At 39.6% G+C, this 23,122-nt stretch overlaps 1 protein-coding gene across 1 annotated transcript in view; it reads left to right on the top strand.

The window, feature by feature from the left end:
* The window catches only part of btbd7 (BTB (POZ) domain containing 7), a 66,370-nt gene that overhangs the window by 12,573 nt on the left and 30,675 nt on the right, over positions 1 to 23,122 (top strand). The window contains exons 2-3 of the mRNA XM_055185421.2: positions 15,825 to 16,041; positions 17,231 to 18,346. Coding sequence (XP_055041396.1) covers positions 15,960 to 16,041; positions 17,231 to 18,346 — 1,198 coding nt within the window. The 5' untranslated portion in view covers positions 15,825 to 15,959. The remainder of the gene's footprint in view (positions 1 to 15,824; positions 16,042 to 17,230; positions 18,347 to 23,122) is intronic.

Genomic DNA, 23,122 nt, shown 5'->3' with positions numbered 1-23,122 from the left:
AACAAGTGTTGAGATGCTGTTTTATCATTTCAGCATATTATCTCATGCACAGGCAGGTAGATGGATAAAGCGAAGCTCAGAAGTAGCCGAAGGCTGTATTAGATGAAGGTGAAGTATTTTGCTCAAGGCCGAAATGGGAGCGGTTAGAAGTCTCCACCCCCACGCAGAGATGGAAGAGTCCTCCGATTAACCCATTTCCATAACTCTGGAAATCATTGTGGCCTCAGCACTCCTCTGCCTCACTGTAATGAGGTATCACAGTCATACTGACTCATCGTAATGAGAACAAAATCATATGAACACAGCCCCCGACTCTTCTGGAAAGGCCTTCTCGCTTTCTATTGTTTCCCTCGGATGAAGGCTCTTGTCCCTACCTATATTTGAACTGGCATATCAGGTCACACCCGGCACATAAATACTTAACAAACGTCTCTCCTGATGGAGGAAGAAAGAAGGTTGGACTGAACCGGCATGTCAGCCCTCCTTTAGGAACGCTTTGGATGTGTTGTCCGTTGCGGTTGGAGCTTTTTATAAACCCTTGTCCCAATTTTCCCTCTCTTTGGTCAAACTTTTTAAACTGTGGACTTGGTGGATGCAGATGTCAAATACATTATCATGCTTGTTCATTCTGTGTTGACTTTTTTCTTTGTAGATTTTAAAAGTAGCTCAAATCTGGCTTTATTATAAATCCTTCAGACGTTCGAGCTGTTTACAGAACTGGCACGCTGCAGGGGTTGCCGCATGTGTTTGAACAAGAGTGAGTTTATTTATCTGTCTGTTGTACAACAGATAAGTATTTTGTCATAATAGAGAATGACTTATTAATTCAGATCAGCAATGCTTCAAAGCTTAAGCTGTCAGCTTTCAGTCAAAGCAAAAGAAGCTTCCAAGGAAATTCACGGAGACCAAATCAAATGCTTTTGTACGGCTGAAACAGTAGAGAGGTAGTTACACATAAAGGATGCCATTAAGTGAGTTAATTTGTCTCCGTTGCATTAATTTGTCTCTGTTATAGTGCAAAATGTGAGTTGAAGGAGAAAAATGGATTTGGATAGAGGTCATAATGTGAGTTTTGTCTCACATCTGGTTTAGATTTGGCCATATGCCGGTGTAGAAAGCCCCACACCGGGTTTATTCAGGAACAGTTTCGCTTAACATTGTCTCGCTTAAAGTGTTAATGAAATTACAAGTCACGTTTCATTAGTCGGTTATTTAGATTCGGACACATTAGATTTGCAGAATAATAGCATGTTTATCAGACTGTAACGGGCAATGCTAGAAACTCCTGTTGCCTCACCCTTCCTGTGCTGAAGGAAGCACGTCTGCTTTTTCCTCCCTACCACACACTAGGTCAGGCTGACGCATAAGCAAATCTCTTAGCATTTTGTTTAAGTAACAGTGAAACACAGCTTGGCTGTGGTTTGCATGCTGTCAAATCATGTGGTTCAGTCAAAGAGTTGTATGATTCGGGAATTCCACACTATCCTCTCCCCAACCTTTATCCTCTGCGCTCCTCCTCTTACCATTGATTCATGCATCACTGGAAGGGTCATAGGCTGAGTCTACAGGGAGTTCAAGCTAGCTGATGAAAGTCTTCTGAAGAATTGAACTGTGAGGATGGGGACAGTGTTCACTTTCCTGGTTATAGGGTGAAATCTCCAAAAGAACAAAAATTTAATCATGTTAGGAAGACTGGAGGGCAATCACTAAAACACAACAAATATTTACACTGATTAATATTGACGACAGCGTTGCACCCGTCTCATTTATGTTTTCTGCTTAAATAGCAAGGGGTGGTTTTAAAGTATTAACAATAATGCTTGAGTCAGTGAGGTGGTAGATTGCAGTATTGATCAGTGGGCTTCTTATTCTATCCCAAATTCTTATCTTTCCCAAGTGTGGCACTGCCGTTTACCTTAATTATTGAGATTAGATAATCCCAACACCCTTGAGTTTGGTATGCTACTACTTCATATTTGTTTAATTTTATTTATAGTTTCTGTGTCATTTCAATATGTCCCATACATTGATTTACTTGTGGCGCAACACCACGGAATCAACACTGGCCGCCACAAATAGATTTTTCATGATTCCCATTTACATTTATATTGTTTAAACACGTCTTAATTCATTGTTGCAAGCGCCTAGCGCGCCACACCCTCGCATAACAGTGAAAAGGTGGTGGTGTTTTTAATGTCCGTTCCTCTGTTTACTTTTTCACGTAAACGTCAACAGTCACAGATTTTACTGACAGAGAAGACGGCTGGTCGAGTTTATCATGACTTGACGAAAGGTTAGCATTAGTGTTTCCCACACACACCCGTTCTCTCCCTCGCTATAATGCGGTTTGCCTGCGCATGTGTTTTGTAGTAACTTTGTGTAACAGTTACTGTGTATTCTCTCATATTTTGGAATTAGCACCGAAATGTCTGCGCTATACACGACAATAAAACTGATATTTAAAATAAAAAAGGGCTCATAATAAGACATTGATGAGAAGAGCAACAGCAGTGAGGCTTCAATGTAAATGTATGGTGATTTTGTCAGACGACGTCATTGTGTTTATAAATCAGGATTTTAGCAGCAGTTGGATTAAACACAAGGTGTTATGCTGCGTTTACAACAGCCGCGGTAGAGGTGGCAAGCGCGGATGATTTACATGTTAAGTCAAAGCAAATACGTGATTAGGTATCCTGCGGCGCGGATGGCGCGGAACACAAGAATTGAGCGTTGCCACGGGAAACGCGCAAGTTCAAAAATCTGAACTTCGGCGGATTTTCCAGGACCTCGCTGGAGTAGTGACGTGATTTCAGGACGTTAGCGGAGTGGCGGAGTCTTAGCGGAGTTGCAGAAGCCCCTCCCATGACGCAAATTTCCGCGTGAATTTCTCAAATGACTAGAATTTCACGCGCCGCTTTCACGCGAGAATGAAGCCAGTGAACTCAAATGTTCAAGCGTCCAACTACGCACAAATTGCGCGTTGTTACCGCGGCTGGTGTGAACTCTGCATTACTGGGTCGTGTTTAGTAACTATTTTATAATCTACTCATTTTATGTCTGACAACAGAACTGATAAAATGTAAAAATAGCATTCAGTTGTGTTAAAATGCAATATAATGTGACGGATCAAAGAGTAGGAGTGAAACATATTTCAGGTGCCAACACTCGATCAAACGCGTGACACGTGATGACGGCACGTATATGCTAATTAGTTTTCTGTTGGAAACACTCCATTTTATGGCAACTTGTGTGTTACATGAATTGGGAGAAAAGAATGAAGTCAGCCTGGCATTTCCCTTTTCTGGAGAAGAGGTGGATAAAAAACCTTTGAAAGGAAAAGAGTCACAGCAGAAAGCAGACTAATTTGTTAGTAAATGAAAGTGGAAAACATGCAGAATGCTCCTCCTGCTGTACTTGTAATACCCAAAAGGCTTAAAACATTTTGGGGTGGTTTCCCGGATAGGGCTTATCCTAGTGCCAGACTAAGATGCATGTTTTAGCTGCCTTGATTTAAAAACATCTTGCACTGACATATCTTAACATGTATCAGTGCCATTGTTTTGTCTCAAGATGCACACAGTATTGTTTTTTTTGTAAGGTACTAAATGCCCTTATATATAACTAAGTTCTAGTCTTGGATTAAAGGGATAGTTCACCCAAAAATAAAGATTCTGTCATCATTTACTCACTTTTATGTTGTTACAAACTCGTATTAATTTCTTTGTTCTGATGAAAACAAATAAAGATATTTTGTGAAATGTTTGTAACCAAACCGTTCGTGGACCCTATTCATTTCCAAAGTAGGAAAAAAGAATATTATGGAAGTAAATAGGGTCCACGAACAGCTTTGGATTTCTTCCTTTGTGTTCATCAGAACAAAGAAATTTGTACAGGTTTGTAACATAACGAGAATTAGTAAATGATGACAGAATTTTCATTTTTGGGTGAACTATCCCTTTAATCTAAACACTGCCCCTTTTTGTTATAATAAGTCTGTATACCTTTTGGGACCACTGTTAAACCTCTATTTTTTAGATTTTGTTTTATCTATGTAAATCTGTAAAAGCTGGCATGGTGTGTAGAAAAAGTGACGAATCTATTTAAATTAGGATGATCGAAATGAGAAATCTAACATCCTCAAAAATGAGATTTTGTCACTTTAAGTCATGCAGTCAGTAACTATTTTAAGATCAAGCAAAGTGTTTAACTTATTTGTGGTCTTATAGTACATGATCTTATTTTAAAGCTTTCTTTTAAATAGTTACATGTTAAATAGTCATCACATTTCCATTACTCACTGACCAAGAAAACATTGACACTTTGCCCAGAAACAGTGTTGCATTATTTAAAAGGGCTTATCCGACAATGAATGAATGAATGAATGAATGAATGCAAAGAATAATGACAGGAAAAAGCTTTGGCATATGTGTTTGTCAATTCTTTCCTTGACCGCTGTGGCCCAAGGATAATAAACATCATCATCAGTCAGGATAAATCCATATTAATTACTTGAAATTCATGCTAGAGACAGGTCTCTCATTCCTCATTTATTAACTTGGGGAATTTCCAGATATTTTTGAGCTTTGGTTATGAATTGTTCCTCTCTGATTCTTTTTATAAAAAAAAGAATGTCTCGCAGCTGTCTGAAACATTGAAGTGACCTAATACTGCCCCTTTTTTATTGTTTGCTTGGTAACAAATCAAAGTTGCCAATGCTGGCATCTATAAAAGGCTCCTAGAACGTAGCCATGCCCCTCAGAAAACATCTCATTGTCTTGTGCTGGTCTGACCTTTTAAGACCCAATTAGATGTTTTATGAAATTGTATTTGCTGAATCTCACATTTTGAGGAGGGGTTGTGGGCAGAATATTGCGTAAAGCATTCCTCGAGCTCCCTTTGGGAAAGGGCGAGTCTTGTCCGTTACAGCACCACGTCTCCTGATGAAATGTCATGTTTCCTCATCATCAGAAAAAGAGGGCGGTTTGTAGGGCACAGTGCCCTTCACGAATAGTGAACTCCAGTACACCCCAACATGCCTAAAAGGCAAAGTCTATAACAAACAACCTGCGTTTAAGGTTTTTGCTTCCAATATTGTAAATGACACGCACAATATGATATTTCTCAGCTTGGTCCATCACTGATGCTCCATGCTTTGTAGAAATTCAGTAGAAGTGCAGGGCACGTTGGACCAGATGACCTGCAGCTGGCCTGGTGTGGCTTGGCTCTCTTCTTACTCAGTTTCATATATAAGCCAGACTGCCACCCTTTACAGGAAGCTGCCACGGGTGTCTTTGACCTCTCAAGCTCCCTTCGATACCCATCTCCCCACCTCAGAGAGAACTAGACACACTGGAACAGTGAGTTCTTTATACAAGTGATTTTCAATGGACATTGCTTATGCTCAGTGGTCTGGCAAAGTGTTTTACCCCAAATACATTAATTTTCTCTCAAACACTGTTTTAGCTCACATGCTACCTTGCGGTCTCAATTCATTTGGTATTTACGGATGTCAGTAAAGTTCTGGCACATTTGGGCGCTGGGTTTATGAAGTGACTATTTGTTATTTGCGTTACGATGCTTTTAAACTGTGTGCTGAGTTGTTTTGTGTCATGCTTTACTGTGTCTGAACATCATTTTTAAACATTGCCTTGCTGGCTCAAGTGTAACCACGAGACCAGATTTAATCTAAGTCCACAAACACCCAACATATGGGGCACACCCTGTCAAAGTGATGATGGAAGACTTTTTTGGGAGGATCCACACAGACACGACCCTGTAATGCAGTAAGAGTCATGCTAAAGTGCAAACAAATCTTTTCCCTTTGCATAATATTTAGGCACAGAGGCCTGAATACAATCTGCATAGTACAATACTCTACATTCGAAGTATTTAAAGGAAAAGTTCACCCCTACAATAAAAATTTACTGATTATTTACTCACCCCCGTGTCATTCAAGATGGTTGTCTTTTTTTGTCCTCGGCCGGGCACAATCATGAGTTATAATAAATAATATTCTGGCTCTTCCTTGCTTTATAATGGCATTGATTAGGGCGGTAACAGCTCTAGATTTTAATAAGTATCGCGTGTCTCATGTCTTAGTGTTTCGTCACAAAGACGACTAGCTTAGTCTTGAGATATGCGAAAACCAGAGTTGTTATTGTCTGTTTACATTACATATGTGTTGTAACCAGGGCTTTACTTTAACTTTTTTTCCTCACCAGCCAAAGGGGCTAGTTGTTTTCCAAAGTTACTAGCCACTCAGCATTTTCACTGGACACAATTTTGTTGCTGGTAAAATACATTTTATATGATTAAACTTGACTTTGGCATCCTAAAATGACTTTAATTTCAGTAATTGTACTCGATTTAGCTAGATTAGATGCAGATTGACTTTCAAATGCAGACTGACCACCCAAATTAAGACTACATTATTTAGCTGGTAATATATCAGTATAGATCATATCATATATTTAGGTGCATGAAAAACATGCTAGAAAGGCATAAATAGGTTAACTTTTAATGAATATAGTAAAAGTGGAGGAGGGGTGTAGAAGGTTAACTGAGAAGATAAACACAAAAACCCTACAAACACTTCAAATATTTATTAACAACAGCAGTAATTTTTATATTGCTTGATCGTGGTTTCTGTTAAAAGTTATTTAAGATTTTAATGGCAAATGTCGAGAGGGCATTATTGTTGCACAAAGTAGTCTACATTAAAATGATGCACAAACCTCTCTCCACTGGTGGGTTTCCTTTGAATTCGGACAAAACTGGGATGTGCGTTTTCACGTATGCGCTATGAATTTCTCTCCGCTCTTGCCCAAGGAGTGTGAACGCACTTTAAACCTCTTCAATCACTTCCATGCAATTGTTTTATCTTTCCCAAAGTGAAAGACTGCGTCCCGTGCATTTGCAAATCCATCAGCTCTCGCGCTCTTTCTGGTAAAATGGTGTCGCTTGATTCTGCAATGTGTGTGCGTCTCAGCAAACGGTCTCAGTACGTTGCGCTGGGTGCAGGGAGTGCTCATGGGAGTTGTAGTTTCCCAGTGTCATTGCACATTGTTTATAATTTTACATAACTTTTAAGAAAACTACAATAAAAAATATATTCAACCAGCTAAAGTGGCTAGTGGGATTGGCTGTCAGAGCTGAAATCTACCAGCATTTGGCGGGTTTTCATGTCAACTATCACTAAAAGTTCAAAATATGAATCTCTTTTTTTCTCACAGACCTATCGTTTGTCTTCTGAAGATTTATTAACCCATCAGGTTATATATGGATTACTTTAATGATGAAGCTTTGAAACATTAATTCCGGTCAATGCTATTATAAAGCAAGGAAGAGACCGGTTATTATTTAATATAACTGAATGTGTTCGGATGAAAAAATAAATGCCAGAAAAACGTAATGCTTACATTGATCAAGAATCAATTTTCCTATTCCGCTGGAGTCTAATCAAGAATGAGGGTAAAGCTGGGCCAGAGGCAGCTACAAGGAAAACCGCCTCTTGGAATTGGTGAGCAAGTGTGCACGTTGATTTATGTGACCCAATTCAAGGTTTCAGATGCATATGGCACAACGTTTCCCAGTATTTCATGCAGTGTCTTTTATCTTTGCTATTACAAGCCAGACTGAAACAAAACATTGGTTTTCTGAAGCATTAAATGCCATTTTTGTCGAGGTCTACCTAGAGGGGTAAAAACCCTGGAGGTGCATTAGGTATTATTGATACTTTTCCCTGCAGCAACGTTGCAGAGGCTCCCTATTGATTTGCCTAATGTGGCAAAACTGCTCCACTCTCCTGCTTGCTTACATAACTGCTGTCTGTTTTAGAGGCTGATCTGCTGCATTAAATAACTGATCATTTATTCCCTCTTCATTCCTGTCGCTCATGTTGAGAGACAGTTGTTGTATTGGATACTGTAATTATCACTTTTCACCAGTGTTGTTGTTTATAATGGACCTGCACCCCCCTCCCTTTATGTAAGGGAGCCTTATCTTTGGCTAACGGTTTCTGCGCTTTATTAAACAACTGCAAAATGCACCGTGACTTCACCTGATGGAGAGTCTGGCAGCACAAAGTGAATACAAATTCAGCAATATACAAAAAGTTCACAGTTGTCGTAAATTTGCAGTAATTGTAAATTTGATGCGTTCTCCAGTGGCTGTCTAGAGACTGCCTGTTTACGCATTGCTAGAATGATGAAATATGTGATAAACTGTTTCTCAGCTTTGTGGCTCAGTCTCAACAGAGTTTGTTTTGGCTTGAGCTTGTCATATTTTTTTTAGTTAAAAGGGTCATGACATGTGTTTTTATTATTTTATTATGTTCTCTGAGACTTCTAATATTGCTCAAGTTTTTTTGCAGAAAAACATACATTATTTAATCTAATTGGCTATTTAGTCTATTCTAAATTGGCCTAGCTGGCCCAGTCTGTTGTGATTGGGTACCTGCTTAGATTGTTTTTAGTAAATTTCCTTCTTCTTCTTTACCACAACTTCAGCTTCTCAGTTGTAAACATTAGCAATACAATCCGTTTGGTCTGAACAGTTTAATCTTGATCTTGATCTTGTCATAATGAAGGTGTAGAAGAGGAAGATCAACCAGAAATACCTTTGCAAGCACAAGACATTTCACAGTGGTACCATTTTATTTTGTAACTGTGTTAGAAACGTTTAAGACAATGTTATAAACTATTCAAAAATAACGTTCACAGGCATCGTTGTACTTTGCAAAATTAAGGATGTGCGGGGTTCCCACGGGTCCTTGAAATCTTTAAAAGTTTGAATCTGGGGGGGGGGGGTCAAGGCCCTGGGAAGTTTTTGAAAATATACATACATAGATACAGGTAATTGAAAGTGCTAAAAAAATCCATATTATTCCCTGTGTAGTGTAGGATAATATCATAAAAATTCTAGACTTTTAAGCACACGGGCTAAACCGTTCGCTTTAAATGCTTATATCTTCTGTATGCGAATGTTGATTCATACCAAAATGCTTTTTTACATAGTTTTGTTTGACACATGAAAACGTCTCGGGTTACGTATGTAACTGTTGTTCCCTGAGAAGGGAACGAGACGCTGCGTCTCCCTTACTATACTTCCTGCGTCCCTGTAAGCCATCTTTGGCAATATTTCAGATAGTGATATACTTCCTGGCTCCCACCTTACCATGTCTTTGTCGTTAAGCCCCTCACCATTGGTTGAATTTGATATACACATTCAGACGCACTTACCCTTGGAGGCGTCCCCAAAGTTTCACCGCAGTGACGCAGCGCGAGTTCCCTCGAAAGGGAACTGTAACAATGTATCTTAAAAGGTAAAACGGTGTAACCTCGCTCTAACTTGAAGTGTGTCCCCACATTTAGTCCTTTAAATTGAGGGTATTAGACCAGGAAAGTCCTTGAAAGGTCCTTGAATTTGAAGTTAACTAAGTTGTGGGGACCCTGAATAAACCAGATAACTGCACATGGCTGTTTAACAGTAAACAGTAGCGATAGCTCCATCTTTGTTGTTAAATTGTTGTCAAGCCTGTTTACGTTGTTTGTAAAATAATGTTAAAATCAGATATTCTCGTTAGATCCGTCTGTTGTTCTTACCGGATAACCACGGAGCAGAGTTTTCTCCGAAGCTATCGTTATTATAACCGGAGCAGATAGGCTAATTATGGTTGTCTTTTTTTACATTTGTCAAGTATTTTTCAAAATATTTGTATAAATAAAGGAATATTAATTTTTATAAGCTCAAATATTTGAACATTATATTATTGAAAATGCCCGTCCCTGAGCAAAATACTTTTTAATGTGCCTGATAGTCCTAAAAGGGATTAGGCAACCACATTTCTTTAGCATTCAATATACACACTACTGAAGCAGCTGAACCTGGGTTCACACATACCTTGGGCAAGAATTATTTAAATGAGAAATATTGTGACGTTTCACTATCCAAAAGAAGTACATTGTAGTTAAAGGCAGAATAGGCAGGACTTGTCTAAGAAAGCTTTTTTGCAAATTTGTTTAAACTGACTTTGTATATCAATGCATAAGTGAAATGTGGGTACTCTGAAAAAGAGAGTATAAAAATCGAGTGTCTGTAGACCTCTCATGACTGTTTTAAACACAGCTAACTTTTCCATTCACTCCACCCCCTCCCTTCTGGGTTTCTTCTTAAGCCACGCCCCCAAAACACATGAACGCGCGAATTACCTCAGACAAGCGGAGAGGAAGGAGCGCGGTGCATGTAATAACATCAAGTCACAATCACATGTAATAATACACCTAACTTTATCACTAGGAATATAAACAGATGGCTTTTATAAACGGATGGCTTTTAGTACTCACTCAGCCAGTGTTTTGCATGGAAGAGTTTCTGTGATGAAAGCATTGTTGACTCTGACGAGGACTACACTCCGCAGACAACACCGCTACCGCATCATCGACTAGAGGAAAAGCCACGCGATATTTCCTCTCGTTTGATTGCTTCATTTATTCCTTTTTTGCCTTCGCTGACTGGATATGCAGGTACTGTAAGATGTGAATGCAGTTTCTGTGAGTTGTGAGTGCTATTTCTCTGCTGTACTATTGCTCTTCCTAGAGTGCCTTGTGCACGTTCAAATCAATCGGGTGTGCGCATGTCTGGGCAGATCCCATAGCAACGGGTGGAGCCATGGTCGCGAGAGAGAGTGATATTTGAGGAAGCTAATCATATGTTTCGTCCCGGATGGAAATAATTGGCTGTGTTTGACACGGTCGTGGGGGGTCTGCAGACACTCGAGTTTTGTGCTCTCTTTTTTAGAGTACTTGCATTTTAATTGTGCATTTGTATATGGGGACAGTTTGGACAAACTTGTAAGGAAGTTTTTTGGATAATTCCTGCCTACCCTGCCTTTAATTTCCCCTCAGCATGCACTTTGAAACTTTTCAGACCTTTTTTATGCTCGTAATAAGACCCCTTTTATAACAACAGGATATCAGATTTGATGTAAAATAGCACAGGAATATAGCTTTTTTTTAGAGGGAGATGGCCAGAAGTCAAATGACAGCTCTGTCTTGCCAAGTAGACTTCTCTTGATTGTCTCATTCCTCCCTGAGAGTTTGGGGCATTATATGTTGCTGACAAACAGCAGTTTCTTTTGTTTTCATTGAGCATTCAACATCAAAGTCAGTGCATTAAAACTGCTGCTTTGATGTTTAGAAAATTCCAAACACAGCATGAAAGAGACAAACTCCAAACATAGACTTACAATTACATATGCAGGGCCCTCGGATGACACTGCTAGCACAAACGGAGACCAAATGTTGTATGCTTTTTGTTTGCTGTGTCTGCCTAGGCTATAAGGTTGGTAATGTCAAAAGAGTTATCAAAATGTTACTCAAGTTGACGGTTGGCTTGGGTATAGGCAACCTATTTCAAAACCAGCCTGCTTCCACTGACTTGAAAGCCGAATGATGTTGTAATGGAGCAAGTTAGACATAAACAAACACAAGTTATTATGGCATAACAAATATAAAAAAGTATAAGAAACACAAGTTATACCAAATAGTTATATCACAGAATGGTTCAAGACCATAATGGCAGTGTTTTTGGTGGACTTGTTGCTCTAGTTGTAAAGCATTGGATTATTGCGCTAGTAACGCAAAAGGTTGTGGGTTCAATCCACTGATCTATATAAATGCGCATAGAATACTTAATGTTATGGCCAGGGTTCTCACGAGTCCTTGAAATCCTTGAAAGTTTGTGAATCTAGGGGGGAAGTTTTGAAAATATACATGCAGGTCATTGAAAGTGCTTGAATCTATTTTATGCTATAAGTTTTCTGGAAAAAAACATATTATTCGTTTGTAGTGTAGGATAATATCATAAAAATTCTAGACTTTTTAAGCACACCTGTTAAACTGTTCGCTATAAATGCTTATATCTTCTGTATGCGAATGTTGATTCATACCAAAATGCTTTTTTGCATAGTTGTGTTTGACAAATGAAAACGTCTCGGGTTACGTATATAATGTTGTTCCCTGAGAAAGAAACAAGGTGCTGCGTCTCCCTTGCCATACTTTTTCATCCCTGTAATGCCGTCTTTGGCAATATTTCAGATAGCGATATACTTCCTGGCTCCTGCGTCTGTACTGTAACAATGTATCTTTAAAGGTAACACGATGTAAACTTGCTCTCACTTGAAATGTGTCCCCACGTTTAGTCCTTGAGGGTATTCGACCTGAAAGTCCTTGAAAGGTCCTTGAATTTGAAGTTAACTATGGTGTGGGAACCCTGACAGCGAGAAATGGAGCCACTGCAGAGTTTGAGCGTCCATCTTGCTATGCCCAAGTACTATTTTATCAGTAAAATCTGATAACGTCCTATTCATGTAATAGAATGCTTGGGCATACCAATTATGGCAATGCAGTGGATTCACAATTGTGATGTCTTAAACAATCCAATCATTCATATTAGATCAGTGGTTCAATTCCAGGGAACATGCATGCTGAAAAATGAATACCTTGTAATCCACTGTAAGTCACTTTGGGCTGAAGTGTCTGCCAAATGCATAAATGTAATGGCACTTTTCCATTGCATAGTCCCCCACGGGTCAGGTTGTGTCAGCTCACCTTACTTTGGCTTTGGTTGCTTTTCCATTGAGTTTAGTACCACTTCAGAGTGGGAGAGATTAAAGGTGTGTAGTTATACTCCTTGTGACATCTTACAAAAAGTGGGAGTGAGCATAGTTGGAATGAAGTGTTTCTCATACATTCATTCAGTCAGTCTGCCACAAAATCAAAATTGACCACTACAAATAGATGTTTGCACATCTTGTTTATCACTACCTCTGTCTAACATGACAGTTTCTGTACAAACACCCATGGCGTCAGTCGACGAATGTGCCACCACAAACTGCAAGGAAAGCACTGGTATGGTGTGGAGGTTTTACACCGCTAAAAGGAAGTTTGGGAACTTACAAAAAAGCACAGATGACAAAAGGTTTGCTTGAGACAGCGCAAGCACAAAGTTAAAGCTAATCTTGTGTTTAGGAAGCAATGATGCTGGTAGTAACCAATCAATGACTAATCAGACCAATCAGTGATCTGCGGTGTTTAACGTCACGTTTTAGTATCAGTTCAGCTCGCGTGGAATCCCAACTGAGGTGGTACAAAAAAAGTATTGGGAACTACGTACTGTACCCAGTGGAAAAGCCCCAAAAGTAAGCTGAAAAGACCCACCCATGGGGTATTACTATGTACTATGCAATGGAAAGTGTCATTAATGGACAAGAGACTCCAGAGGTTAATCTAGTATTAAGATAAGTATTAAGTGTACCAGGAATCAGGGGTTGCTATTAATTGAATTTACATTCTAATGCTAATGTTTGTACCCTTGCATATTTTATGACATTTTGTCATATAAAGCTACACATCCAAAACAAGCTGAGAACTGTTTTTAAATTATTTGTTGCTATATCAGTAAATCAAGTCACTGCATGCACCACCTACTTAACATTGGCCCAGCATGAACACCATGATAAACAAAACTGTTACATTTTTAAATGAATTATACAGAGAAAGCAAACAGCATGACTATACTAGTACACTACTGTAATAGTTAACAAAGCCCCCCAGCTATTGAAAGTTAATACCATGGGTGCAGTAGGCGCAATGATACGGCAGCAAAGTCCTTGATTATTACGCCAGAATGAGAGTATAGTTCCTAGCAATATCGGCCTAGAAAATCGCAACTTTTAATTTTCCGTCCGTCTTATTACACAATGTAACTACAGAACAGTCAAGTTTTAAATGGAAAAATATAGAAACTCTTTGCTCATTTTTAAGCGTAATGCTAATGGTCTAATCAGATTCAATAAATTATGCTGAGCTATGCTAGAGGTGGTGCCGCCGGACCCGGAGATCGGCTGAATGTATTCCAAAACGGTAAAACCTAATTGTTTAACTCTAGGGGTGCTGGAAATTAAGTGTCCATTTAAGCTACAAAATAAAATAGTCGTGCCATATAAATATACAAGCGGTGATCAAAACTTCAGAGCCTTTGCCCATGATAAACAATGTAAAACTTCACTAAAGTAATAGTAAATTACAATAAGTGAATAGATGCGGTTCGGATAATATACTAATGTTCAAATATTTGTGTGTTGTTGTGTGTGTGTTTGGGATCAAAGTGAACATTTTGTATAATTTTTATACCACAGTAAAGTGACTTTTACTTGTAATACTTGATTGATGTGCTTCTAATTTCATTGCCTTTCTTTAAACCAATTTTTCTTAAAATTCTGTTTGAAAATCACAGCGATCAGCCGACTTCATATAGCCATAAGTTTTGTTTTAGACAAGCTATGAAAGAAACAAAAAAGGGCTTGAACCTAGCCTTTACATGTCATCAATTTTTTTTTCAAAATTGTAAAAAGTTTCAACTTTAGATGAGTTTTCCCCGATCGCATCACATATTTATTGTATACCGCCACAGCCACTCGTCTTAATTTACAGAGATTTATGAATTTTGGCATTAGTTTGTAATCTCAAACTATCAGTGATGCTTTTTGTACAGCTTTTTTAAAGGTTTTTCAGTATTAAGTGATTTGCGTTTGTTTTGTGAGAGCACATTTTCTTGTATTAGCGCAAACAGAAGTAGCCATGGATCAGATTTTCAAACTCGCACAATAGTAAACTGTCATTACAGATTCACTGATTTATTGAAACACTTCTGAATCACCATAGCATAGACACAACTGTTAAACATTGCAAAAGCGTGTCGTGAATAGAAACTGTTAAAGCAGTCGGAATGGGCCCAAATAAAATCCAGCAGTCCTCACCTTTTCTTGATTTGTTAATCGTGACGGCTGACATCGTAATGTTGATTATCTGTGTGTTGATACTCAGTTACTTTTTAGTCTAGATAACGGTTCCTGTACAAGTTCTGTAAATTACCCAACGTTGCATCTCTGTCTCCTCAGCCTTTTTGCTGACTGCTCTTTTCGGCCTGGAAAAATGCTTTTCTTTTCCCCCACTCTCAATGTCACAAGTGGGGGATGTTAGGCGTTTATGTCTCCCTAAACTGTCGTGGGCTCCCCCTATGAGGAGTTCCCAGCGGCACAGTGTTGGAATGTAATGTGAAACATAAATAACTGGAAGGAGTAATAGTTCTTCATCTGGATACGGCAAAACCCAGCCTTACACCTCCCTGTGAAAATACATATTTGGCAGTGAAACGGCAGCATTTAGTTGCCAGTTCGGTTCAAAGGAGGATGTCTGGTATTTTAGAAATGATGTGCCGATGGTGTGAAAATGTAGGCTTGAACGCTCAAGGCCAAAGCGGGGTCACAGGCCAAAGTTTGGAGATTAGAAAGGACTATAAAGAGTTGTTTTGCTAGAGTAAACAAGCCAGTTGTGCCTTTGTGTCAGATTGCATTAGGTTGACATCAGTTGGAGGGTTTAAATAAGTCCAAATCCTCCAGCACTATTCTAATGGCCTTCAAAAGCCGAAGTAAACATCAAAGCTCTGCATATGTAGTCTGGTTAGTTTGATTGTATTGTTTTTCTTTTCAGATTAGAACAAGAACAATTCAATGTCATTGTACCAGATAATAAAGAGTAAAAAGAAACAAAAACACTCATCTTTTTAAATTAAATCAGCAGTACAACATTAAGACTTGATGAATCACTTGTACTTAAAGAAATCAAGGCTCATCTTCTTTTGTGCCAAGTTTCTTTCTATAGTGAAAAACTTGATGCTTATCCAAATTTAATGACTCTCTACATCTTGTTGACTCTTGTTTTACTCTTTCCATTCCTTCCTCTCGCTCTCTTTCTCTCTCACAGGAATGACTGACATCGCTGCAGTGCCACTACATTCATATAGGTCTCAATGAGCGGAGCAGTGAGCTAGTCAGTGTTCCGACGCTCAATCGTAATGATCCAGCGGGGTGACTAAGTGGAGGAAGAAGGGGGGAGAGGATGGGTGTGAATGCCTCCAGCTACCCACACTCGTGTTCACCTCGATTCGGGGGTAACTCACAGACCCAGCAGACCTTCATAGGTAAACTTTCAGAATTGCTGCCCTTGATTCCATTATGTTGCCATTTGTCAATTATAATTAAACTGGTCAGGTATATAATTTTGGTTAATATATCAGCAAATTTTTCGTCATTTTGAGTTCCTGAATTGACCATGGTTTCGTATTTGACTGCTCTGTGCAGGCAGTGTTACATGTTTATCTTCTTTCAACACACATCAGCGGTATGGTTTTTCAGTGGCTCACAATTTAACAGAAAACAGAAGATCATTTATAAGAACAGGAAATAAAAAAAAAAAAAAAATAAGTTCCTTTTTGACAAACATTTAAAACAGTCTCATCAATAAACATGTTGAGGTACAGATCCAACTGTACAGAAAAAAAATCTCATTGCTTTTTTACCAGCTGGGATAGTTCTCATTCTTTCACTGTAACATTTGTCTGTTTTCATTTATTTAAAAGCTTGGAAATTGTATCACTGTCAGTTGCTTTTTGTCTCGTACCCCACAGAGTTCTGTGTTTAACTGCATATTTTCATGTCTTTGCTGTCTGTGAGATCAGTAAAATAATGGCGCTTTTAAAAAGCTAAACCATGCATGACAGTGGGCCTGCAATGAGAAATGGAACATTGGATAGAAACATGAAGTGTCGTCAGGGAGATAGATATTAGCTATGCTGGGGAGGACATTAGATGACTTCATAGTTTCCCTTTTTTGGCAGGTAAAAATTTAGAGATTTAGATCGGGGGGAAAAGTTCAAAGTGGTTTGTGGATGCATTCTTTCCATTTGAAACTGAATTGTTTATACGCAGTGTGACACCAAAGTCTGATCAAAATATATTGTATGCGTAGCATGTACGTCTACAAATATGAGATGAATTGGATTGGATTTGTTCTCGAATTTCCATAAATTTTGAAAATGTCACTCAACATATTTAAAAACACCTTCTGAAAAATCACTTAAGATAAATCTCTTTGGTGTTTTGTAGTTCAATTTAAATTACATTTATAGAGTTGGCTTTGCATTCCAATTTTTGCAATCTGTCTCATGTCATTTAAAAGTCAAATGTATTATAAACACTTAAAAAAGAGGATCTTGTCAGGTTGAACTTATTTGGAATAAACTTCAGCAGCCCTTACAATTCATATATTCATGCTGACAGCTTTTACGGTTTCCAGTCTTTTTCTTAACACTGTGTTTATTCTGTCTCTAGGCTCCTCCTATGCACCACAGGGTTATGGCGGCGAGTCTAAGCTCTACAGCCTAGAACATGGCCCTGAAAAACCTCAGGACAAGAAGAAAAAGAGCTCTGGTTTGGCAACCCTCAAGAGGAGATTCATTAAGCGACGCAAGTCCAGTCGGTCGGCCGATCATGCTCGGCAGATGCGTGAGCTCCTCTCAGGGTGGGATGTCCGTGACGTTAATGCCCTGGTGGAAGAGTATGAGGGCACAGCAGCACTCAAAGAGCTTAGTCTGCAGGCAGGCCTGGCTAGGCCCGAGGTTCGTACCCTGCAGCGGGATTTGGCCACCCTTTATCAGCACAAGTACTGCACTGATGTGGACCTGATCTTCCAGGATTCCTGCTTCCCAGCCCACCGTGCCATCCTGGCTGCCCGCTGCCCGTTCTTCAAGACTCTACTTTCTTCATCACCAGGCTACGGGGCTGAGGTGTTGTTGGACGTTGGCACGGCAGGCATGGATGCGCCCATGTTCTCCTCATTGCTGCATTACCTATATACAGGCGAGCTGGGCTCAGAAGATGCAAGGCTGCAGAATGTGGATGTGCTGGTAAGGCTGAGTGAGGAGTTTGGTACTCCTAACTCCCTGGAAGCGGACATGCGAAACCTCTGTGAGCACATGCCGTATTTTGACTCTCTGCTTAGTTTTTCCTCCGACTCGGAGCTTGTGGAAGCATTTGGAGCAGGCGGACCTGCTCCGTGCATTGGAAGCGCAGGTGTAAGCCATAGCTCACCTGATGAGGAGCTGAGGGCCCACAAGGCTGTGCTCTCGGCCCGCTCGCCGTTTTTCCGCAATCTCTTACAACGACGCATCCGGTCGGGGGAGGAGATCACGGAGCGCACTCTCCAAACACCCACTCGGATTATCCTCGATGAATCCATCATCCCTAAAAAATATGCCCGTGTGGTCCTGCAATGCATGTATACCGATGTGGTGGACCTTTCGTTGGTTCTGCGTGGGAGCCCCTCCGAAGGCAGTTTGGGTGAAGTTCAGGCTCTGGTGGCTGGGAGAGGATGCATGAGCCGTGCAGAAGAGGCCATGGAGCTCTACCACATCGCTCTCTTCCTGGAATTCAGCATGCTGGCTCAGGGTAAGTCTAGCTTCCTCTTATCCACTATTTCAGATTGGTTTTCTATGTGCTTTTCTATTCTTTCGTTTTCTCTGTCTCTCTCTCTATCATTTCATACTCCCTTGGCTTTGTTTACTGCCTGATTAATTCACAAGCTGTCAGGGGAAGACTGAAGGGACAGGGTGCGGTTGCTGTAGTTTATTCACCTCATGTTGGGATTACTGTTTGTGGCAGATTCCTGTATGTGCCTAACTAAAAAGGCAACCTATACTCTCCCCTTAATATCCTCATCCATTGTAAAATAATGGATTTAATTTGGGAGAAAGGGTTTCTATGGCCTGGTCATTTCTTGTTATATATTCATTGGATATGATATTTTGATATTAAGTATACGTTTGTGTTTTATGCATTTTGTTTTTCATTTTTTACAGACTAGCATGCAAATAGATCAACCTGAAATGACATGAATATAGTTCATCATTTTTTTAATTCACAAAATAAATTTTTGAATTAATTTACAGATTGCATGCATACTGAACCATGGGGCCTGGTCTGTACGGATCTGTTTAACCACTAACCAATAACAAATTAAAATGTACCAATATAACAATGCATACTAGAACAGCTCTGTGATTGAATTGTGTGGTCTCTTGGTAGTAATTTACAACAAGTTCATAACTTTATCTTTGTAAAAAGCTGTTTTTTGTCTGCAACAAACCTTTATGCAAATTTTAGGTTTTGATTGTAAAACCCTCTCATCAGCGGGAACATCTCTTTCCCTTTACACATTTACAGGTTTTTGCAACCTTTCCTTGAGTACTTTTGTTTCATCAGCTACAATTGTGTATAGGCAATTACAGAGCACCTATTTTATTGCTAAAAAAACTTTATGTATTTGTTATAATACAATGTGTTTGCATGGTTTATGGTAAAATATCCACATACTGTACATTTTTGTAGCTGCATGGATTTGAAAAGTTTTGTGTCCCTGATTGGCCAGCTAATCTGTACGTTGTGATTGGCCTGAATACCTCTGATGTCAGCCGGAAACGTGACGCTCCTTACCATGTTTGAAATATTCGGTTGCTTATATTATGAAGATTTCAACCTTCCATTAGAAAACCTGCAACAGTGCTTAGCGTGTAGCGCCTCAGTCAATAATGATGATCAATGATATATGTTGTGGGCGTTCAGAGTGTAACAACAGTCATTTACAGTTTACATTTAACAGTTTCTTGCCAGAATTTAAGTTTTACATTTTAATCTGTTTATTAAAAAACGGCTTCTGGTCTCCTTTCCTGTGTATAGCAGCGTTGCTATGCTAATCTTGTAGGCTTCTCTGAAGAGGGTCTTTGCCTTCAGTAACCGTGTTTGCATTTTCGGCATCGGACCCTCTCAGATCCACTGCGGATGCCATTTCGTTGCGTTAGCAGCCAACCTCGTCTCGAATGAGTTTAAAAAGCCCAGGTGTGTGTTTGGCATCGAGCATAGTTGTGATCATAGCTAGTTTAACTTCTTCGTGCTCGTTTAATTTTTTTACCAGTTGTGTATGTGCTTTGCGCAGGCACCGCACACACGTGCTTGCTTTTTCGACAATCGTTAAGTTTTATCAATTCAATTCTTATCGACAATTAATCGAAGATCGATTAATTAACATCCCTACTTGTCTACATCCCCAATCCCAGGAAGTAAACTGTTGCCTACAATCCGTGTGTTTGTTGTAGTCCAAGAAAAGAGATTTACTTTGGAAACGATAACTTGCGTCATTTACTTTGGGGTTTTACCTTTTGCATATCGTTAACATGTACTAACACACCAAAGGAAATTTAAAAAGCCAATCGGACAATAGGTGCTCTTTAATCAGTTTTTTCACGAAATGATGGGATGCAGCCTGGCTGTACTAAAAAATGTTTTTAGAGAGACATTATCCTTCCGATGACCTTATCTAAAGTGTATAAGACACTGCACACCACTGGACAGGTCTGCAGCATCAGTGTCAGCTGATCCTCATCATGACTTGCCAATGGTCAGTAGCGGTTTGTAACAGATAGCGATCAGATTCAGCCCTGTCAGCATAACTCAATGATGAGCCTCAGTATGGCTTGTTTTCTTCCAGAACATACTGCGCTACTTGCGCTGTCAAAAGCAGACTTTCTGTTTAATTTTTTCCCTTAGTGACATGAAACATATGGCAATTAAATACAAATAGCTCATGCAATTTTCATTTGATTTTCCGTTTTTTTTTACAATCTCATCTGATTATTCTCAGAACACTTGTCAGCTACCATTTCTGGTACTTCTCAACAACCATTTCGTGAATTGAGATCACCAAGTTGTTTTTCTGATCTGATTACTTTATCTGATTTGATTACCTTATCTATAAAACGGTGGACTAACTTTGTTATTATTAAAATCACCACAGTGTTAAGGTGATTAGTGTAATTTCATTTAGTTTTGCATTTGCAAACAACTCATTAAAGTTTCATGGTTGCCTGAGTTTTTTTTATAAATGGATATTATTAACGTCATTCTATTTAGTAGTTTTGTAAGGTGCTAGTCAGTCATCCGTCGGCCAAGAAAGCCATAGACGGAGCACTCAACACTGCAAACTTGCAATCAGCGAGGTCATTTCAGCACATGTGTGTTGATGGCCTCTGGCGGGATATGAATGTGCTGGTGACCTCTAGGAAAAGGAGGCACAGCAGTCATTTTACACCAAGTCAGCAGCTGGTGGGGGGGTTGGTACATGGCAAAGATAATTAATGTGCTGATCGGGCAGACACACGTTGATGAAAAGCGGTCCATTGCTCTGGAACAGAAAGAGAAAATCATGCAGTTCACACTAACTGCAGGACATCAGGTCCTGTAGCTGATTGTTAAAAAGATGGGGGGAAAAGTGGACGGGACGTGGGTGGCTGGTTGCTGAAACCACGCCTGCCTAGCTCTACAGTAGGGACAGAAGTGGCAGTTCACCTGTCACTCAAGTGGCCCCGCCCTTAGTTATGCAGAACTTTAAAGCTTAATATAACTTAATCAGATGAGTTACAAAAACATTCAACTCCCATACAGTTCTCACGAAGGGCCAAATTAACTATATAGACAAAAATAATTTTTTGTACCAGGCTGTTAACATATTATCTCCTGCTGCAAAGTTACCATGGGGGTTTGTTATGCTGCGTTCACACCAGCCGCAGTAGAGGCGTCAAGCGCGAGTGATTTCAATGTTAAGTCAATGTGAAGATGCGTTGACGCGCGTCTGGTGGTCTCGCGATGCGAATGACGCGATTCCACCTCATTCGCGTGTCTAGTTCGCGCGAATGGCACGAATTGAGTTGAAAAAAGTGAACTTTGGCGGAAAAACGCGCCACGTTAACCAGTCAGGAGCTTGCTCTTGTAGTGACGTGATTACAGGAAGCGAGCGGAGTCGCAGAAGCCCCTCCCATGATGCGTATTTCCGTGTGAATGTCTCGATGACTACAATTTCACGCATGGCTTTCAGAATGCAGCAAGTAAACTAGACACGGTAGACGTCAATTTGAAGCCTCAAACGCGGCTGGTGTGAACCCACAGTTAGGGGTGTGACGATACCTCAATATGGATCGATACATCGGTTATATTTCTAACAATATGATGCATCGATGCCACAAATAAAATATCGATATGAAGTACCTTTATTTTGACACCTCCACATTCCTCATTAGCATATTTGTTGACTTGATTAGTTTGCTATTATGTCAGCTATGAGAGAATTAACATATGACACCTACGTGTGTGTGTGTGTATATATAACTGGCTTTTCAGTATTTATCAATTTGGCACTTAGCCCAAATTAATGAATGGCATTGTATAACCTTAGCGTAACGTGAGTCATTTGCATACCAGTCTCAAGATGCATTAGTAAATTAAAAAGGATCAGAGAGAAGACTAATTTCTCCTGAAAAACTAAATTGAAGCTTTTTTGGTTCGATAGACCTTGAGTAAAAATATGAAAATGTAAATAAAATTGTAAAATATTGCCCCTTTAAATGTCATACATTACAAGGGCCCTTAGAAATATCTTCACATTGTTTTTCAACAATTCAGGATCTAACAGCGTGCATGAGTTCATGCAAAATAATGGTCCAGATATCTGGATGTGGAGACTTCTGCATTGGCAAGAGCACATTTAAGTATGATGGAAATGGGTCATGAAGCTGAAGAAAGCTTTTTTTTGACGGGGGGGGCTGTGATTTAACTGACAGACAGTGACATGGAGCCTAACGCGACACTGCTTCTATGATGATAACATTAACTGACAGCCTGGCGTGCCATAGGTCTGTTCTGTAGTGCAAATGTAATGCATGCTGCATCATTGGGCTTGAAGGGTGAGAGCTAAAGAGAGACGTGCACATTTCTTCCACTTCTTCTTACACCCCTTAAAAATGCATTGCTACTCATTTGAGCAAAGAGACGTCTGGGGATAAAAGAACGAAATTATTCACTAACTAAAAACCCTTTGTACGTTCCAGTATGCGTTCATTTATATTTTTTGTTCTTTGTTCAGCTTGTGGTTTTGTGGCACTATTCGTTAAGTTGAATAGCTCAGACAGATGCTTTGATATTTCATTTTGATCTTACAATGGAATTTGGGCAGTAGGATCTTTATACAAATCCATAAAGCATGACCAAGGTCTTTATGACCTTGTTTTTCTTCAGGCATGATCACTAGATTAAAGAATCACTGAATCACTAGATTAAAGAATCACTGAATCATTAGATTAAAGAATCGGGTAATGAATCAAAACCCAATTAAGTCGT

This window comes from Misgurnus anguillicaudatus, chromosome 18, assembly GCF_027580225.2.
Source record: "Misgurnus anguillicaudatus chromosome 18, ASM2758022v2, whole genome shotgun sequence".
In the NCBI taxonomy this organism is placed as follows: domain Eukaryota; kingdom Metazoa; phylum Chordata; class Actinopteri; order Cypriniformes; family Cobitidae; genus Misgurnus; species Misgurnus anguillicaudatus.
This window is presented reverse-complemented; position numbering and strand designations above follow the sequence as displayed.